This window comes from Pogona vitticeps, chromosome 3, assembly GCF_051106095.1.
Source record: "Pogona vitticeps strain Pit_001003342236 chromosome 3, PviZW2.1, whole genome shotgun sequence".
NCBI classification, from domain to species: Eukaryota; Metazoa; Chordata; class Lepidosauria; order Squamata; family Agamidae; genus Pogona; species Pogona vitticeps.
Genome location: NC_135785.1, coordinates 84487661 through 84504745, shown reverse-complemented (window position 1 = coordinate 84504745; position 17085 = coordinate 84487661). Strand labels below are relative to the sequence as shown.

Here is a 17085-nt window from a genome sequence, read left to right as displayed (position 1 = left end):
TCGTGCTTCAGTGTATTCCTATGGGAAATGGTGCTTTGAGTTATGACCAACTTGAGTTACAACCATCATTCCGGAATGAATTAATTTTGCAACTCAAGGCACCACTAATTCAGTCTGACAAAATTTTCACCTCACTAAAAAAGAAGTGTTTTGCTTACTGTTCTAAATACCAGGTTCCTAAAAAGCTGGCTAGATAGCTCTGTGCTTTAGGTTGAGAGTCTGATTCCCTCCTGTGCCTCCTTGTGTGGCCTTGCGCAAGGTGCGCAGTCCCAGTGTGCCCCCAGAAGAAGGGAATGGAAAACCACCTCAGAATATTCTCTACCTGAAAAACCCTGAAAAGGGTCACTGTGAGTCAAAATAGATTATTATTATTATTATTAATTGTTGTTGTTGTTGTTGTTGTTGTTGTTGTTGTTGTTGTTATTAAACACCAGACACAGTCAATCAAAATTATAAAAAGAGGAAGACTAAATATTAGACTGACTCAATAAAGGAAGTCATGGCCTTGAGCTTGCAAGACCTGAGCAGGGCTATTCACAAGAGGACCTTTTAGAGATTTTGAATTCACAGGGCAACCGTTAAGTCAGAAGTGACAACAAAATAAAGACTAGCAGAAAACACACTTTCAATTGTCAGTTTCCTTGGGCACATACACTCTGCCCCTTCCATCAACTCAAAGATAGTGCCCTACAATTTCAAAGATCCTGTAGGAATACCTGTTGCCTTTAAGATGTCTCATGAGCCATTTGTCTAAAAGGCAGACTGTGAGTCTTCAGAATAAATATACGAAATCAAAACCGGAAAAGAGAAACCAGCAAAACAAATCCTTTACAAGTTTTCTTTCTTTTTTGAAAAACAAAATATGCTGGTGGAAATCATGGTGACATTCTGCCTGATGTTCTACTGTTACCTTCTGTCTGTGAGCCATCCAAACGTGATATTGCCAATGATGTCGATGACCCCAAGGATGGACATTAAGAAAGCTGCCTGCTGATGACTCACTCCAACACTCAAGGCATAAGGTACCAGGTAGACAAAGAGAGGGCTGCAGCCATAGGCCATGAATAAGACAGAGCCCGCAAGCACCACAAAGTCAGGCGTCAGTAAAAAATTGTATTCCTGCCAGGAGCACCGGCACAGACATTTGTGAGACCACACTTTGATGAGCGGGGAGCAGATGGTCCACTGCTTGAGGTCCTGCTTTGGAGCTTCCGGCTCAAACTCCTGCTCGGGGAACTCCAGCATGTTCTTGCGGTTCTCTTTTCCTGCGATTGGTCTCATCAAGGCACCGCAGACACAGAGGTTCAACACAAAACCTCCCAGGATGAGTAAGGCTCCACGCCAGGAAAACTGTTCAATCAGAAGCTGGACCACTGGCGCAAGGATGAAGGTACCAATCCCGCTCCCCGACATGGCGATCCCATACGCCAGGGCTTTCCTTTTGTTGAAATAGTTGCCCACCATCGCTATGGCTGGTGAATATGAAAGGGCAAAGCCCAGCCCTGGGAGGAGAAAATCACACACAAACAAAATACTTGTTAACTAATACACACACACACACACACATAAAAGCAGAGGTAGAAGCCCTCTCTCATGCTTTATTCTAAGAAACTGGGAATTTCCATGGGTACACCATCTCTGAACATTGAGACTTGATACCACAGCAGACCCCTCTTCAAATGTATCTAACATTTCTGTAATTAAATGTTATTTAGGTTAGCGGCCACCAAAAGTCTCACTGGTGATTCCCAATAATAACTTTCATTAGCAGAATCTTGGTGAAGTTTGCAAGTGTTATAGATAACAAAAGGGCTTCTTGTTTACAGTCAACACTGTTGATGAAGGATGATGTTGAAACGCTGAGACAACACATGCTATAACAACAGATTCTTTTCCTTAGCAAACAAGCTATTGGCAGCCTTTGAGTACATCATTTCTACAGCACTGTTATTAAACTGCAGGGGTCTGACCACTAAGCTCATATCACCTTGGCTACAATGCTAGTTTTAACAAGTCAGCAATTTCAGCGTAAATATTTCCATTCCTCATGGGGGTGGGGGATGAACCACTAGGGAACAATACAGTATTTTTGTTACTGCTTTTTTAAAGAAATAAATGAATGAGTAAATCCATGGGGAATTAATCAGAGCAATGTAGTCAGGAGACGATGAAGATTTCAAATATTAAATTCAATGAATTATCTGCAAAACATTATTGGTGCAATTGTGTCGCAATATGGCAATGTGGAGGGGGGAGCTTCAATTGAGAAAAGCATTTCACATCTATTAGAAATATGATGAGATTTCAAAATCTAGAAACAAAGTTGTATCTACAGGCTGGAGAACGTGAGTGAAAATATGTGGGAGTATTTTATTTGAGCATTAACTCCCCCCTATCTATTTTACCAAAACTTACAATTTAATACCAATAATTAATCATCCTTGTGCACCTGAGCATGGGCATCCACATGTTGTTATTGTTGTTGTTGTTTAGTTGTCAAGTCATGTCCAACTCTTCATGACCCCATGGACCAGAGCATGCCAGGCCCTCCTGTCTTCCACGGCCTCCCGGAGTTTGGTCAAACTCATGTTGGTAGCTTCGTTGACACTGTCCAACCATCTCGTCCTCTGATGTCCCCTTCTCCTCTTGCCTTCACACTTTCCCAACACCAGGGTCTTTTCCAGGAAGTCTTCTCTTCTCATGAGATGGCCAAAGTATTGGAGCCTCAGCTTCAGGATTCGTCCTTCCAGTGAGCACTCAGGGTTGATTTCCTTCTTTATGGTCCAGCTCTCACTTCCATACATCACTACTGGAAAAACCATAGCTTTGACTATGCGGACCTTTGTCGGCAAAGTGATGTCTCTGCTTTTTAAGATGCTGTCGAGGTTTGTCATCGCTTTCCTCCCAAGAAGAAGACATCTTTTAATTTCATGGCTGCTGTCACCATCTGCAGTGATCATGGAGCCCAAGAAAGTAAAATCTGTCACTGCCTCCATATCTTCCCCTTCGATTTGCCAGGAGGTGATGGGATCAGTGACCATGATCTTAGGTTTTTTGATATTGAGCTTCAGACCATTTTTTGCGCTCTCCTCCTTCACCCTCATTAAGAGGTTCTTTAATTCCTTCTCACATTCTGCCATCAGAGTGGTAACATCTGCATATCTGAGGTTGTTGATATTTCTTCTGGCAATTTTAATTCCGGCTTGGGATTCATACAGTCCAGCCTTTCGCATGATGTATTCTGCATATAAATAAGCAGGGAGACAATATACAGCCTTGTCGTAGACCTTTCCGAATTTTGAACCAATCAGTTGTTCCTTCCCGTCCCACATATAGATTTCTCAGGAGACAGATAAGGTGGTCAGGCACTCCCATTTCTTTAAAGACTTGTCATAGTTTGCTGTGGTCCACACAGTCAAAGGCTTTTGCGTAGTCAATGAAGCAGAAGTAGATGTTTTTCTGAAACTCTCTGGCTGTCTCCATAATCCTCATGTTAGCAATTTAGTTTCTAGTTCTTTCGAAATCCAGCTTGTACTTCTGGGAGTTCTCGGTCCACAAACTGCTGAAGCCTACCTTGGAGGATTTTGAGCATAACCTTGCTAGCGTGTGAAATGAGTGCAATTGTATGGTAGTTGGAGCATTCATTGGCATTGCCCTTCTTTGGGATTGGGATGTAGACTGATCTTTTCCAATCCTCCGGCCACTGCTGAGTTTTCCAAACTTGCTGGCATATTGCGTATGGCACCTTAACAGCGTCATCTTTTAAGATTTTAAATAGTTCAACTGAAATGCCATCACCTCCACTGACCTTGTTGTTAGCCATGCTTTCTAAGGCCCACTTGACTTCACACTCCAGGATGTCTGGCTCAAGGTCAGCAACCACACTATCTGGGTTGTCCGGGACATCCAGATCTTTCTGGTATAGTTCCTCTGTGTATTCTTGCCATCTCTTATTGATGTCTTCTGCTTCTGTGAGGTTCCTACCATTTTTGTCCTTTATCATGTCCATCTTTGCACAAAATATTCTTTTAATACAGTGGTGCCTCGCTTGACGACGTTAATTTGTTCCAGCGAAATCACTGTAAAGCAAAAACGTGGTCAAGCGAAATTTAAAAAACCATTGAAACGCATTGAAAACTGTTCAATGCGTTCTAATGGGCGAAATACCTGCTCGTCCAGCGAAGATCCTCCATACGGCGGCCATTTTCTGGTGCCTGTAATGCGAGGAATCCGTCCCTAACACAGCGGGGAGCCATTTTTTACAGCCGGTGGCCATTTTGAAACCTGACAATCAGCTATTTGCTGATCGTCGTAAAGTGAAAAATTGGTTCCCGAAACAAAAGTGATCGCAAAAACTTCAACGTCAAGCGGCTTTGTCATCAAATGGGGTAATCATCCAGCAGAGCACCACTGTATCTCCAATTTTCTTGAATAGATCTCTGTTTTTTCCCTTTCTATTATTTTCCCTCCGTTTCTTTGCACTGTTCATTTAAGAAGGCCCTCTTGTCTCAGCTTGCTATTCTTTGGAAGTCTGCATTCAAGTTTCTGTAACTTTCCCTATCTCCCTTGGATTTTGTTTCCCTTCTCTTCTCTGCTTTTTGTAAGGCCTTGTTGAACAGCCACTTTGCTTTCTTGCATTTCCTTTTCTTTGGGATGGTTTTTGTTGCTGCCTCCTGTACAATGTTACGAGCCTCCATCCATATTTCTTCAGGCACTCTGTCCACCAAATCTAGTTCCTTAAATCTGTTCTTCACTTCCACTGTTTGTTCATAAGGGATTTGATTTAGATTAAACCTGACTGGCCCAGTGGTTTTTCCTACTTTCTTCAGTTTAAGCTTGAATTTTGCAATGAGAAGCTGATGATCAGAGCCACAATCAGGTCCAGGTCTTGTTTTTGCTGACTGTATAGAGCTTCTCCATCTTTGGCTGCAGAGAAAACAATCAATCTGATTTCAGTATTGCCCATCCTGTGATGTCCATGTGTAGAGTCACCTCTTGTGTTGTTGGAAAAGAGTGTGATGACCAGCTTGTTCTCTTGACAAAACTCTATTAGCGTTTGCCCTGCTTCGTTTTGAACTCCAAGGCCAAATTTACCTGTTGTTGCTTTTATCTCTTGACCCCCCCCCCCCTCCTTTAGCATTCCAATCCCCTATAATGACAAGAACATCTTTCTTTGGTGTCAGTTCTAGAAGGTGTTGTAAGTCTTCATAGAATTGGTCAATTTCAGCCTCTTCAGCATCGGTGGTTGGTGTAAACTTGGATTATTGTGATGTTGAAATGTCTGCCTTGGATTCACATTGAAATCATTCTGTCATTTTTGAGAATGTATACCAGTACAGCTTTTCCCACTTTTTTGTTGACTATGAGGGCTACTCAATTTCTTCTACAGGATTCTTGCCCACAATAGTAGATATGATAATCGTCTGAATTGAATTCGCCCATTCAAGTCCATTTTAGTTCACTGATGCCCAGGATGTCAATGTTTATCCTTGCCATCTCCTGTTTGACCATATCCAGCTTCCCAAGGTTCATAGATCTTACATTCCATGTGCAGTATTTTTCTTTGCAGCATTGGACTTTCCTTTCACTTCCATGCGTGTCCACAGCTGAGCGTCCTTTCAGCTTTGGCCCAACCACTTCATTAACTCTGGAGCTACTTGTATTTGTCCTCCACTCTTCCTCAGTAGCATGTTGGACGCCTTCCGACCTGAGGGGCTCATCTTCCTGCATCATATCTTTTAGCCTATTGTTTCTGAATATGGAGTTTTCTTGGCAAAGATATTGGAGTGGCTTGCCAGTTCCTGCTCCAGGTGGATCGCATTTAGTCAGAACTCTCCACTATGACCTGTCCATCTTGGGTGTCCCTGCATGGCATAGCTCATAGCTTCTCTGAATTACTCAAGCCCCTTCACCATGACAAGGCAGCAATCCATGAAGGGGGTCCACATGTTACAAACAACAAATCTAATTTTGAATTCCAAAATGAAGAATCTGTTGTGGCTTCTCTGCCTCCATATTTGAAGTTTTCAGATCTGAGTAAGAATCGGTATTTTCCAAAATTAAGATGAATTCTGATTGTTTCATTCCCTTGGTCAATGATCTGTTCCCATCTTCCTTTCCTCAAAAAGCCTGATATCATTGTTGTTGCAGGGCTTTGCACAGGCCTATTCCTCTCTCCCAGCTCCCTTCCTCAGTTTCCAGTCAGTAAAATGGCAATTATGGTGGCCTAATTCAGATATGCAATTGGAAGCTGATTCAGATGGCAAACCTAACATTACATACTAAGGAGTAAGCCCTGCTGAATACAATGAGAGTTACCCTAAGTAACATGTACAGGGCTCTGCTTGAACACGGTTGCCATCTGGAGCCTTGAATTCAGTTCCCCTTGAACTCATTGGGTCCTGCTTCCCAAGAAATATTCATAAAACAGGAGCCTCAGACAATATTCAAAAGCATGGAGAAGAATGGCTTAATGGGACAATAATGTCCAGCAACATTGTCAACAATACCTGTAAGAACTCCAAGGGAAAGGTAAAGATGCTCCAGACGTGTGGCAAAGGAACTCAGGATGAGACCAGCAGACGCAAGCAATCCTCCTAGCATGATGCCCACTTGACAGGAGACATGATTACTGATAAAACTCCCAAGCGGCGCTTAAAATGAAAATGACTACAGTTACCATTGAGCATGTTGTCTTATCAACAAGTATACTTTCTACAGGCAAAGCTGACTATTAGGAATCTATACCCAAACACGACTAAATGGATCATTCCAACCTCATTTCAAAATCACACACACACACAATGCTATGGTAGGCTTGTATGTCCCTCCAGATACCACTTGTTCTTGTCTTCTCCCCTTCAAAATGTCTGAAGAACTATGGATGGAGTCTCGTAACATTCTACAGGTGGCAGCAACAAAAGCCATCCCAAAGAAAGGGAAATGCAAGAAAGCAAAGTGGCTGTCCAACGAGGCCTTACAGTAGAAATACAACATTCGAATTAAAAACAAAAAGGCTCTTCTATGAGTGTGACTACATTCGGTATTGTTGTGATTTGATTCGCAGCCTGTGTTATATTTGAAATCTCAGTCAGTGTTCACACAGGATTGGAGTTCACCATTCTTACTGGATATGATGCCCCCCAATCTTTCCTTCCTCTGGTCCCACCTTTGCTGATCATTTTATAAGCTGTAAATGTGGGTATTAGTAATAGCAAGAACCCAGAAATAAGGTGATAGGGTGATCTGGGCATTCACCAATGTTCTGACTACTCACCACAAAGCATTGTTGCACAGTCTACAATGGAATGGATCCAAGCTGTCCGGGCATAATCCTGAGCAAAATAAGTCTGGAACTCCACAAAAAAAATTGAGATACACCTGTAGGGGTGGGGGTGGGGGAGGACATGCAGTAATTCCTTATAAAAATGTTTAGACCAGAAGATCTTGCAGTTAAAACTGATAAAGTTAAAACTAATTAAGTTGAAGTTGGCGTCTGTCTTAAGGACTCAGGTGATAAGATACAAGTTCTCCTCAGCATCTTTAATTATAGGGACCAGAATAAATAAAATCAGAGTTTGACATTGTTAGTATTAGTGGTAATACATTAGTGTTAAATTAAGGAAACACATTTCCCATGTACAAACTACAGTGGTTGAAGTGTTGGGAAATCTGAGAAAGAGAACTTCCATTTTGAGGAGAAAATATGTCAGCTGTCATCAAGTGATATAGTTACGTGGGCAGTCACCCAGTGCAACCCTCTACTTGAAACATGATCTGCAAGGCAAGGTGCAGCTACAATGATCCTAACCAGCGGCCACTGCTTAAATATTGTCAGAGGAGGACAGCCTGTCACTTTCCTCTATCAAACTATTTGCACTGTCAGATGTTTTTCTGTAGGAGGCTTTTCTTCATGCGTAGCCAAAATCTTCTCTGCAGTTTATAAATAAAAATAATCATGGGTTGTCAAGTCAATTTTGACTTATGGTGACCCTTTCCACAGTTTTCCAGGTGGAGAGTACTCAGAAGTGGTTGATCATTCCCTTCTTCCAGGGGCATTATGGGACTGTGCAGCTTGCCCAAGGCCACACAGCCTGGCTCTACTCCCAACCAGATACCTCCACAGTCAGATACCTAAACCACTGAGCTATCCAGCAAGCCTCTGCAGTTTATACCCAGTGAAAATTATATATGAGAGAAACAAATTAACTTTATTTATATTGCTTTTATAAACTGAGTTTATAAAAAGAGACCAAATACTTATTAATAATGACTTTTTATATTTGAAGGGAAGAAGTTAACCGCTCCTTCAATCATCTCAAGGGCCAAGGAAACCCTTTTGCAATGTGCAGTCATTTCGTGGAATACTATTCTGGCTATCCTCTGCTTACAGAAAAGTTAACTGAGGAGAGGATGTATTTGCGAAGGAGAGGATCTCAGTCAAAGTTTAACATTTATTGGTTGTTGCTGTTTATCCACAATACTTGAATTAATTTATTAATTTTTTTTAAAAAACTGTAACAGAATAACATGGCAAAATCATATCAATATATACAGTATATCAGACTAACACTGAATGCTGGCTTTACTTTCTTTCTTTCTTTTCTCTGTTTTGAAGAGAGGCAGTATCAAATATTTCCTGAATACTTTGGATAGTTAAGGAGTATATATAGAGGAGAGGCCTTCTAGGGTCACTTACCCCTCTCATTAAGGAGAAGGGTTGCCATGAGTGAAAAAGATTTCACAACAAATGCACCAAGCAGAAACTGGGTCACTCAAGTCCTCAGGAGCTGCAAAAATGTAGGGCAGCAGCAGGAAGGCAAGAGTACATGTGTGTCACCCGGACAAACTGAGCTAAGCGGCACCTCAGTAGGTTTTCCTGCATCTCAACCTTTGTTATTTACTAAGCAAAAACAAACAACGAACAAGGATTTTGATCATTTAATAATAATAATAATCCTAGAACTGCAGAGCTAGAAGGGACCCTGTAGATGATCAAGTCCAGCCCCTGTCAAGGAGGCATCGTGGGGAACCAAACTCCCAACTTCTGGCTCTGCAGCCAGATATCTATCCAGCAGTTCTTAATGAGAACTGAGAGGAACCCTTCTGCAAAAGATGCCAAATTAACTTAGTTGGCTTAGGAAATTTATGGAACTTTAGCTGCAGAGGCACCATTCACAGGTCTGCCTGAGGCAGCAAAGTTACTTGGGTAGGATTTGTACACATTACCTGTCTCAAGGACTGCCCCCACCGCACCAGAAGATCACCACCTCCACCGCTCAAGCAAGGTCTAGTAGAGCCCAGGTAAGCAGGTAGATGGGAGTGGCAACACTCCTTCCTCTTCCAGGGATGGTGACACAAGTTGTGGGACTCACTGTCAAGTCACACCAGTGACTTGACTCACATGTGAGTCTTTCCCCTCCCCCCCCAATGACTAGGACTCAACTCACAACTCGGAAGCCACCTACCCTTCTCTTTTTCTTCTGGGGAAAAGAGCTTGTTTTCAAAAGGGGATTGAATTTGGGGCTTGGGACCTGGGCCTTGATACCAAAGACTTGGACTCAGACATGGACTTGATACCAAAGACTTGGACTCAGACATGGACTTGATACCAAAGACTTGGACTTGGGACTCCGACCCAAAGGCTTGCCAACACCCCTTTCCTCTTCCATACCTCTTTCCTAGCCACTTTCCTTGCCCAGCCTCTTGTTGGCCAACTGTTTATAAAATGGTTAAGGTATTGTGGGAAGAGAGGACAAAAAATGTTTAGGCCATGGAGCCCGCCATTATTTATATATTATTGGTGAGAAGGAACGGGACTAGGGAGACATGCTCCATTTTTGGGTGGGAAAAGTAGTTGAAAGATGGCTTTTTTCCCCCTGGAGGGATGGAGAGTATGGTGACCATAAAAATGGGCTTGAGGTGATCCTGTAGTATAACTTCTCCTTACTCTGTGTTAAAAGTACAGGGCCGTGACCCCTATTTTTTTCATTTAGCCCCTGACAGAGGCACAAAGAATCCCACACAAAATGGGTTTACCTTGTCACAGCTCTAGTGCAGATGGTGACGAGGAAGCAGCCGATAACAATCATCCACCCCCAGCCGCCATCTGGAGGAGAGGTACTTAACCCTTTCAGTGGTGCAACCATGGCTTTGGCGAGGAATCTTTCTTTGTAATCTGAATCACTCGGTAAGACCCATGCCAGTCAACAAGCCCAGGCATGCATGGAATGTTACCTGGCACAAGGATTCTTCGACATCTGAAACAAGAAAACAAAACACACACAAGGGAAAAGTTCAAAGCAAACCGTTCTTTGTCCTACAAAGGGGCACTATCAAATGATCCAATGGAGCTACTGCTTTATTGTTGAAAGTTAAGATTTATTTTTAACTCCCAAGAATTATATGATGCAGATTCTATGCATCCTTGGGAGCAGCTGACTATTGGCCCTATTCTTTGATTTAATCCTGTGTCCCTCCATTAGTTTTACTTTACATTCATGTCACCAAGCATCTTTATGTCTTCAACCATGTGTACCTCTTTAAACCCCTGTAAATATTTTGTAGCACATAACAATTTAGAATGTAGATGCACCCCAAATGCCAAAGTTCTGTCATATTCAGGGAAGTAATACAATACTTGAAACCTGTTGCAGCATATTAATAGGTAAGAGGTTGAGCTATTAATCAAAAGTCCCTGATTCAAATCTTGCCTCTGCTGTCTAATTATTAGACGAATAATTCCGCAGGCTCAATAAAAGTGGCTTGCCTAAGGTCATCTGGTAACTAATAATGAACTGAGACAAATGGGGGAAACTGCAGAGCTGGAAGGGGCCCTATAGATCATCAAGTCCAGCACATGGCAAAGAGCCACAATGGGGATTACAGGATTACTATGAGGTTTCAAATTAGTTATCTAACATGTGAAGCACTCTGAAAACATGAAAGCAACGTGCATACGTTTACTATTGTTGTTATGCTATTCATCATTATTTACCTGATGCAAGTTTTGAAACTATAACTCAATTAAATAACTATAGAATCATAGAATAGTGAAGGTGGAAGGAGACTATAAGGCCACCGAGTCCAATCCCCTGCCCGATGCAGGAATACAAATCAAAACATATCTAACAGATGGTTGTCTAAATTTTTCTTGAATGCCCCGAGTGCTAGAGCACTTACCACCTCTCAAGGTAATTGGGTCCACTGTCTTACTGCTCTAACCGTTAGGAAGTTTTTTCTGATATTTAATCAAAACCTGGCTTCCAGTAATTTGAGTCCATTGTTGCGTGTCCTGCACTCTGGGATGATCGAGAACAGATCCTGCCCCTCCTTTGTATGACAGCCTTTCAAATATTTGGAAGATATGATAGCACCCCTCTGTCTTCTTTTTCTCAAGGCTAAACATGCCCAGTTCTTTCACTCTTTCCTCATCGGACTTGGTTTCCAGCCCTCTGATCATCCTTGTGGCCCTCCTCTCAACTTGTTCTAATTTGTCAGCATCGTTCTTGAAGTGTGGTGTCCAGAACTGGACACAATACTCAAGGTGAAGCCTAATCAGTACTGAATAGAGAGGGGAACTAGCACCTCGGGGGACTTGGAGACTATACTTCTCTTAATGCAGCCTAAAATAGCATTTTTCTTTTTTGTAGCCACAAAACTTCAAACTATATATATGCAGCCCAAACCTATCCATGCCAACTAACAAGATTCTTGTAGAGAAACAGGTTTTACTTCCATGTAAATGTACATGGGATTGTCACCCTCAAATCTAAACCTATGCATATTTATCTAGAAATCCTCTTTGCACAACCTACTCATGAAAAGCTATGCAAAGGATTGCACACTAAGGGCTATATAACATTTTAATTCGCATATTTCTGACTCTGCCACCACCACCCCTTCTCCCAAAGCAAATCCCCAAAGAGGTTTTCTCATAGGTTCTTGTGAGAGTCACAGTTCAGAATGGCATTCTCCCCACCCCACTGTGTGTCAAAAAACCCAGTTAAAATGTTTTCTGAAGCAACACCCTTGAGGATAGAATTTCAAAGGCATAAATAACATTTGAGCACCCAACTGTCAGCCATGCTTTTGAAATTCATTTCCTTTATAGACTTCCCTCTGGAGTTTGAAGGAAGGACTGGCTCAAGAAGCTGGAATTTAGAGCTAGATCAAAGCTTTGCACCACTAAATTCCAAAGATAGCCAACCGGGCTCAAAGGCAATCTCCGTAGAATGCAGATTCTTTCGCTGGGTTTCTTTTTGTAGATTATTTTTTTTCTTCTGTAGGTGCCATTGCAGAAGCAGTTACATCACCAGATAGATTTATACAAAGATTAATTTTACTTCAAACTCTATATTTCTTCTCTTTATTTGGATGGGCGTTTTTAGCCAGCGTCCTTATTTCTTTTTTTTTAATCCTACTATTATAATCTCAGCAACGAAAGGGGCTTCATCAGTATGCCTTCCTTTTTATGTCCCTGTTTCTATTGTAAAACAGGACTGTCCATTAGTCAGTCCCTTTTCCTGGTGCATCCATTCCCCATTTTTTTGCTGAGCTGACATTATCCTCCATTTCCCCATCACCATTTAGTCCTCCATAGTTTCAGAAATAAAGTAAGAGTGGTGCTTTTAGAGGACTATCCATGTAGACCATCTAGAACTGCAGCTGGTATATTTATTATTTATTCAATTATTTTATGTGTTTATATCCTGCCTTTCCTCCAGGGAGCTCAAGGCAGCATACATGGTTTTTCTCTGTCCAAATCATCTCCTCATAACATTCAGTCACTTCTAGCTGATAATTAACGAGTCCCTGTTGGGATTCTCAAGCACAGGTCAAGCCAGTGGATGTGCACTCCCTGCGAATCCCAGCAACAACTCAACAGTTGCTTGCTACAAGCAACTGGATGTTGTGCCATTAGTGATCCACATGTGTAATGAAGCAACAGGATTCCAGCAACTGTATTAAAATCATAATGTAGTGTAGTTATTGCACCATCCAGGAAAATAACAAGTATCTTACTACTTGTAATTCAGTTACTTCCAACTGCTAAATTAGACTAGTAAAAAACCCTCATAGATTTGTGATGATATAAGTGAAACATGGATATGCTGTGCCATACCCATTAAACTAAGTACCGGAGAAAAGACTTCCAGCTCTGAGGGGTCTGACTTCTTGGCAAACTTGAGTTTTTCCTTTTGGTTAATTCCCTTTAGTTAGTACAGCATAAAGAACAAAACAAACTGCTGCCAGCAGGGGAAATGTGGAGGAGAATAGCTTAAAAAAATCCAGTTTCCACCCAGCCCCTTTGTGTTTTTTTACTGGTTCTTTATATATAAAAGAAAAATCACTCTACAGGTAGCTCAAGTTGAAAGGAAAGAACATCTTTACTTAAGCTGATCTTCAGTTACAATCAGAAGAGTAAAAAGGATAAAAGAAAGAAGTTGCAGCCACAACCACGTGGGAGGCTCAGTCCTCCATTGCAGCTGCCTGGTCAGAGGTCAAGAGCAGAAAATTCCATCTTGGCTCTGAACCGATGGCCAGAGGGGATGAGAAGGCAAAGCCAGCAGGAAAAACAGGAAGAGGAGTGGAGCAGGTCAGAGGCATGAGAAAACAACTTTGCTAATTGGTTAGTAGGAAAGAGAGACAATCTCTTCAGCTAGCCAATGCTCCCTCCCAATAATACCCAGTGTTAATAATATGCAAGGTTATTATCCCAACAACCTTTATATCAGTTTAAAGCTGTGTCATGTAAATTCTGCTTCTACTGAGAAACAAATGAAATATATGAAGTTCTTCCTTTAATAATAATAATAATAACTGCATGCCATCTAGTCAGTTCTGACTTATGGTGACCCTGTTCAGGGTTTTCTAGGTAGAGAATACACAGAAGTGGCTTACCATTCCCTTATTCTGAGGATGCCTGGGACACTGCAGCTTGCCCATGACTACACAGGCCGGCTCTTCTCCCAGGGGGCACAGAAGGGAACTGAACTCCCAACCTCTGTGTCCACAGCCAGATACTTAAATGACTCAGCTATCTTCCTTTGGGGCCATCTATAGTAATGTTTTGTTGCTCAGATGGAAAAGCTCCTTTCTTCCCCCATTGAAGTAAAGATTTTAGACAAATAATAAACAAAGTTGCCTGATATGTGTGTCAGCTTTTCTTGGAAAGGAACACAAAATCACCCAGCTGCAGTCCAGTCCTTGAGCTGCTGAATACACAATAGTCATGCTGACAAGAATCACAGACTGTCCCATGAAATGTTATCTGATCCTGTTTCAAAGAGTGGACCGGGACTATTATGAGAAAAAACAGCGATAAGCAACTCAGAGGAAGTTTTCGTTCTCTTTGTGCTGTATTGGCCCAGGTATTAAGACCAATTCAAATCTTACGGTTCCACACATCATAATTGCCCCATAAAACACCAGGGATACGCAGGACTGCAGTAGATTCTCTCCAAAGAATTGGGAGGTACTCAGTCGGCCCTCACAATCATGCCCATGGCATTATATAAGCCTGTCACCTAAATATTGTACTCCATGGGTCTCAGGAATTAGACTGTAATCCACAAACCCTCACATTAAAACAAATCTTCTCTTTGAAAAGAAAACATGGACCTGTTCAGACACCGTGGACCATGAAGATCTCCAGCTATTGAAAGAGCTTCAGTTATTCCTAGGCCCTTCCTCTGCTCCGGGAGAAGCAAGTCATACCTGATTCTGGATGTTTCTTTCAAAGTATTATTATTGTAAACCAGTCTCTTTGGGTTACAAAGGGGAGGCAAACCAACACCACCTAAGAGCGATTGTGAAGAAGCCTGTCCCACCCCCAGTGTGCAGAGTGGGGGAAAAGAGCTGGCCCAAAACATTTCACTGCCTGAGGCAAAGAAGAAGGTGCACTGCCTTCCTTTCTATATACAAAAACTTAATGGACTAAGAGCTGCATCTATCTTCAAGGCTATCGATGGGACAGTATCCCCAATTCCAGTTGAAAGCAGAAGGCGAGAGCACAGAGCAGGCTGCACATACTACCCTTTTCTCTTCCAAAATTTGCTGCCTCCCACGTCCAAATAAATCTGCCACCTGAAGTAAATGCCAGAAGTTATTGGGGGGTGGGGAATCTCCCAATTCTGTCTCTGGTTGCTTTAATTTTGTTGTTGTTCCTTCACTCAAGACCCTCCTAAGTGCTCAGTTAAAGTCCTGTCATCTGTTTTTTGTTGTTGTGTGCCTGCAAGTCAGAACTGACCTACAGTGACCCTATCAGGGCTATCGAGGTAAGTGAGATATTTATGAAGTGATTTTACTAGTTCCACAACCCCAGTGATTTTCCATGGCTAACTGGGAAGACCTCAGGCCTCTGAATCCTAGTCCATTACTCTATCCAATTAACCAACACTGGGTATCCCCATCTGTGCTTTACTCCAACCTAAATGGCAGTTTATTCACAGTTACACTGGAGTGAAATCTCAGGGTTACATATATAGTGGGTTTTGCCCACAGGTATTTAGAATCAAAATGATTTGTCATGAAAGACTTGCAGTATTGACTCAATAAATGTTTACGGATGTATCAACCATGAGAAAGTATTTCAGGCAGCCTGGTTCTTCCTATACTGTATCTCTGCTCAAAAAGTAAGTTGCACAGAGTTGTAAGGGCAGTTTAATGTCTAGGATTTACAGCCAAAATCATTAGTGTCAGACCAGGATAAGGGAGTGATAAGGGAGTGATGGCATCTTAATTCTTGACTCAGGATGCAATCCTATACACTGATGTAGACGTCCATTGAACTCAACGGTCTCAGCTGAAACACACAGAGTTGCTAATACTCATCTATTGATCACGTTTTTCCTTTTCCAAATTTCTGTGACAAGTTTTGTCATTCTGTTTGTTTATATATATGAATAAATATATCCTGACATTATAGGGTTCAAGTGATCCGTAATGCTGACCATTTTTGGAACAGTGCAAATTGTGATGTTGTGATGTTTATCCAGTACGTAGCAAAGCTAGATGTAATCCTGTTTAGGAGACAAAAATAAGATTTTAAAAAGCAGTGCGGCTGAAACAGCCTGGGATTGGATGTTGCAGGGACCCCACTCTGCCCACCTTTAGTCCTAATGATCAATAAGTATATCATATTTTAGGGAGGCTCATCAACTTATTTAAATTGTGTGTTTAAAGAAACATACTGACTAGTTTCTATGCTCATAGACATTTTTAGTTATCATACTAAAAATTATATTTTCTTCTAAAATAGAACAGAGCATCACAGTGTTTTTGTCCCTTTCTAGGGAGAGAAACTCTCTAAAGCTGCTATCTTCTGAGAAACTCTTCATTTTGTATAGGTTTATTTCATGTATGTTTTTTTTTTTGAGGGTCTGATCACAGTGGAAAAATATGGGGAAATGCTATGGAATTAGGATGGACAGATTCATATTTTTCCTCCATTGACCAAATGGCATAAAAACCAATGCAAATCAGCCTGGAGGGGCCCCAATGTGTAGTTTTTGCCCCCATTGCTGAAGCTTCTACTTTTTAAAATTATCACATCCATTTTCACCAGTTCAAACAGTGTGATCACTTAAACCAGTGCTGAAAACTGCGATACTTCATTCTCTGCTGCTTCCCTATAGGCAGAAATGCCCTTTTTTCCTTTTTTCAAAAAACAGCTTGGTGCCAGCACTGTTGTGCTAGGGCACTGAGACAAAAAGGAAGGAAAGAAGGAAGGAAGGAAGGAAGGAAATTGCCACTCTGCTCTTCTGTATAGCTTAAGTAGTTCTTTTGTGGTGGGTGGGTGGGTTCGTTCATTCTACTCAAGCATTAAATACCCCCCTATGGCTAACAAGGCCATTCTGGGTGGTTCACAACATGATAAAACCCCGAGAGACACTGTAATTAATAGTCCAGGGAGTGGACACCATCTCCCCAAGCTGCACTCTCTGAGGACAGTCCTCTAAGACTGAACAGAGTCCGGACAAAACCTGACCACCAGTCCCCAACCCAGAGAGCATCCACAGGAGGATACCATGGTTGACGGTATCAAAGGCCACTTAGAGGTTGAGGAGGACCAGTGGGGACATT

At 41.9% G+C, this 17085-nt stretch overlaps 1 protein-coding gene across 5 annotated transcripts in view; it reads right to left on the bottom strand.

Moving 5' to 3' along the window:
- SLC16A12 (solute carrier family 16 member 12) overlaps positions 1 to 17085 on the bottom strand; it is a 64780-nt gene that overhangs the window by 8062 nt on the left and 39633 nt on the right. For 3 of the 5 annotated variants that reach the window (XM_020803218.3, XM_020803225.3, XM_020803227.3), the window contains 4 exons: positions 10039 to 10259; positions 7277 to 7380; positions 6510 to 6653; positions 911 to 1502 (listed from right to left, as the gene is read on the bottom strand). In XM_020803218.3, coding sequence (XP_020658877.3) covers positions 911 to 1502; positions 6510 to 6653; positions 7277 to 7380; positions 10039 to 10148 — 950 coding nt within the window. In that variant the 5' untranslated portion in view covers positions 10149 to 10259. The other 2 variants (XM_072995285.2, XM_072995287.2) reach the window with 2 other exon arrangements.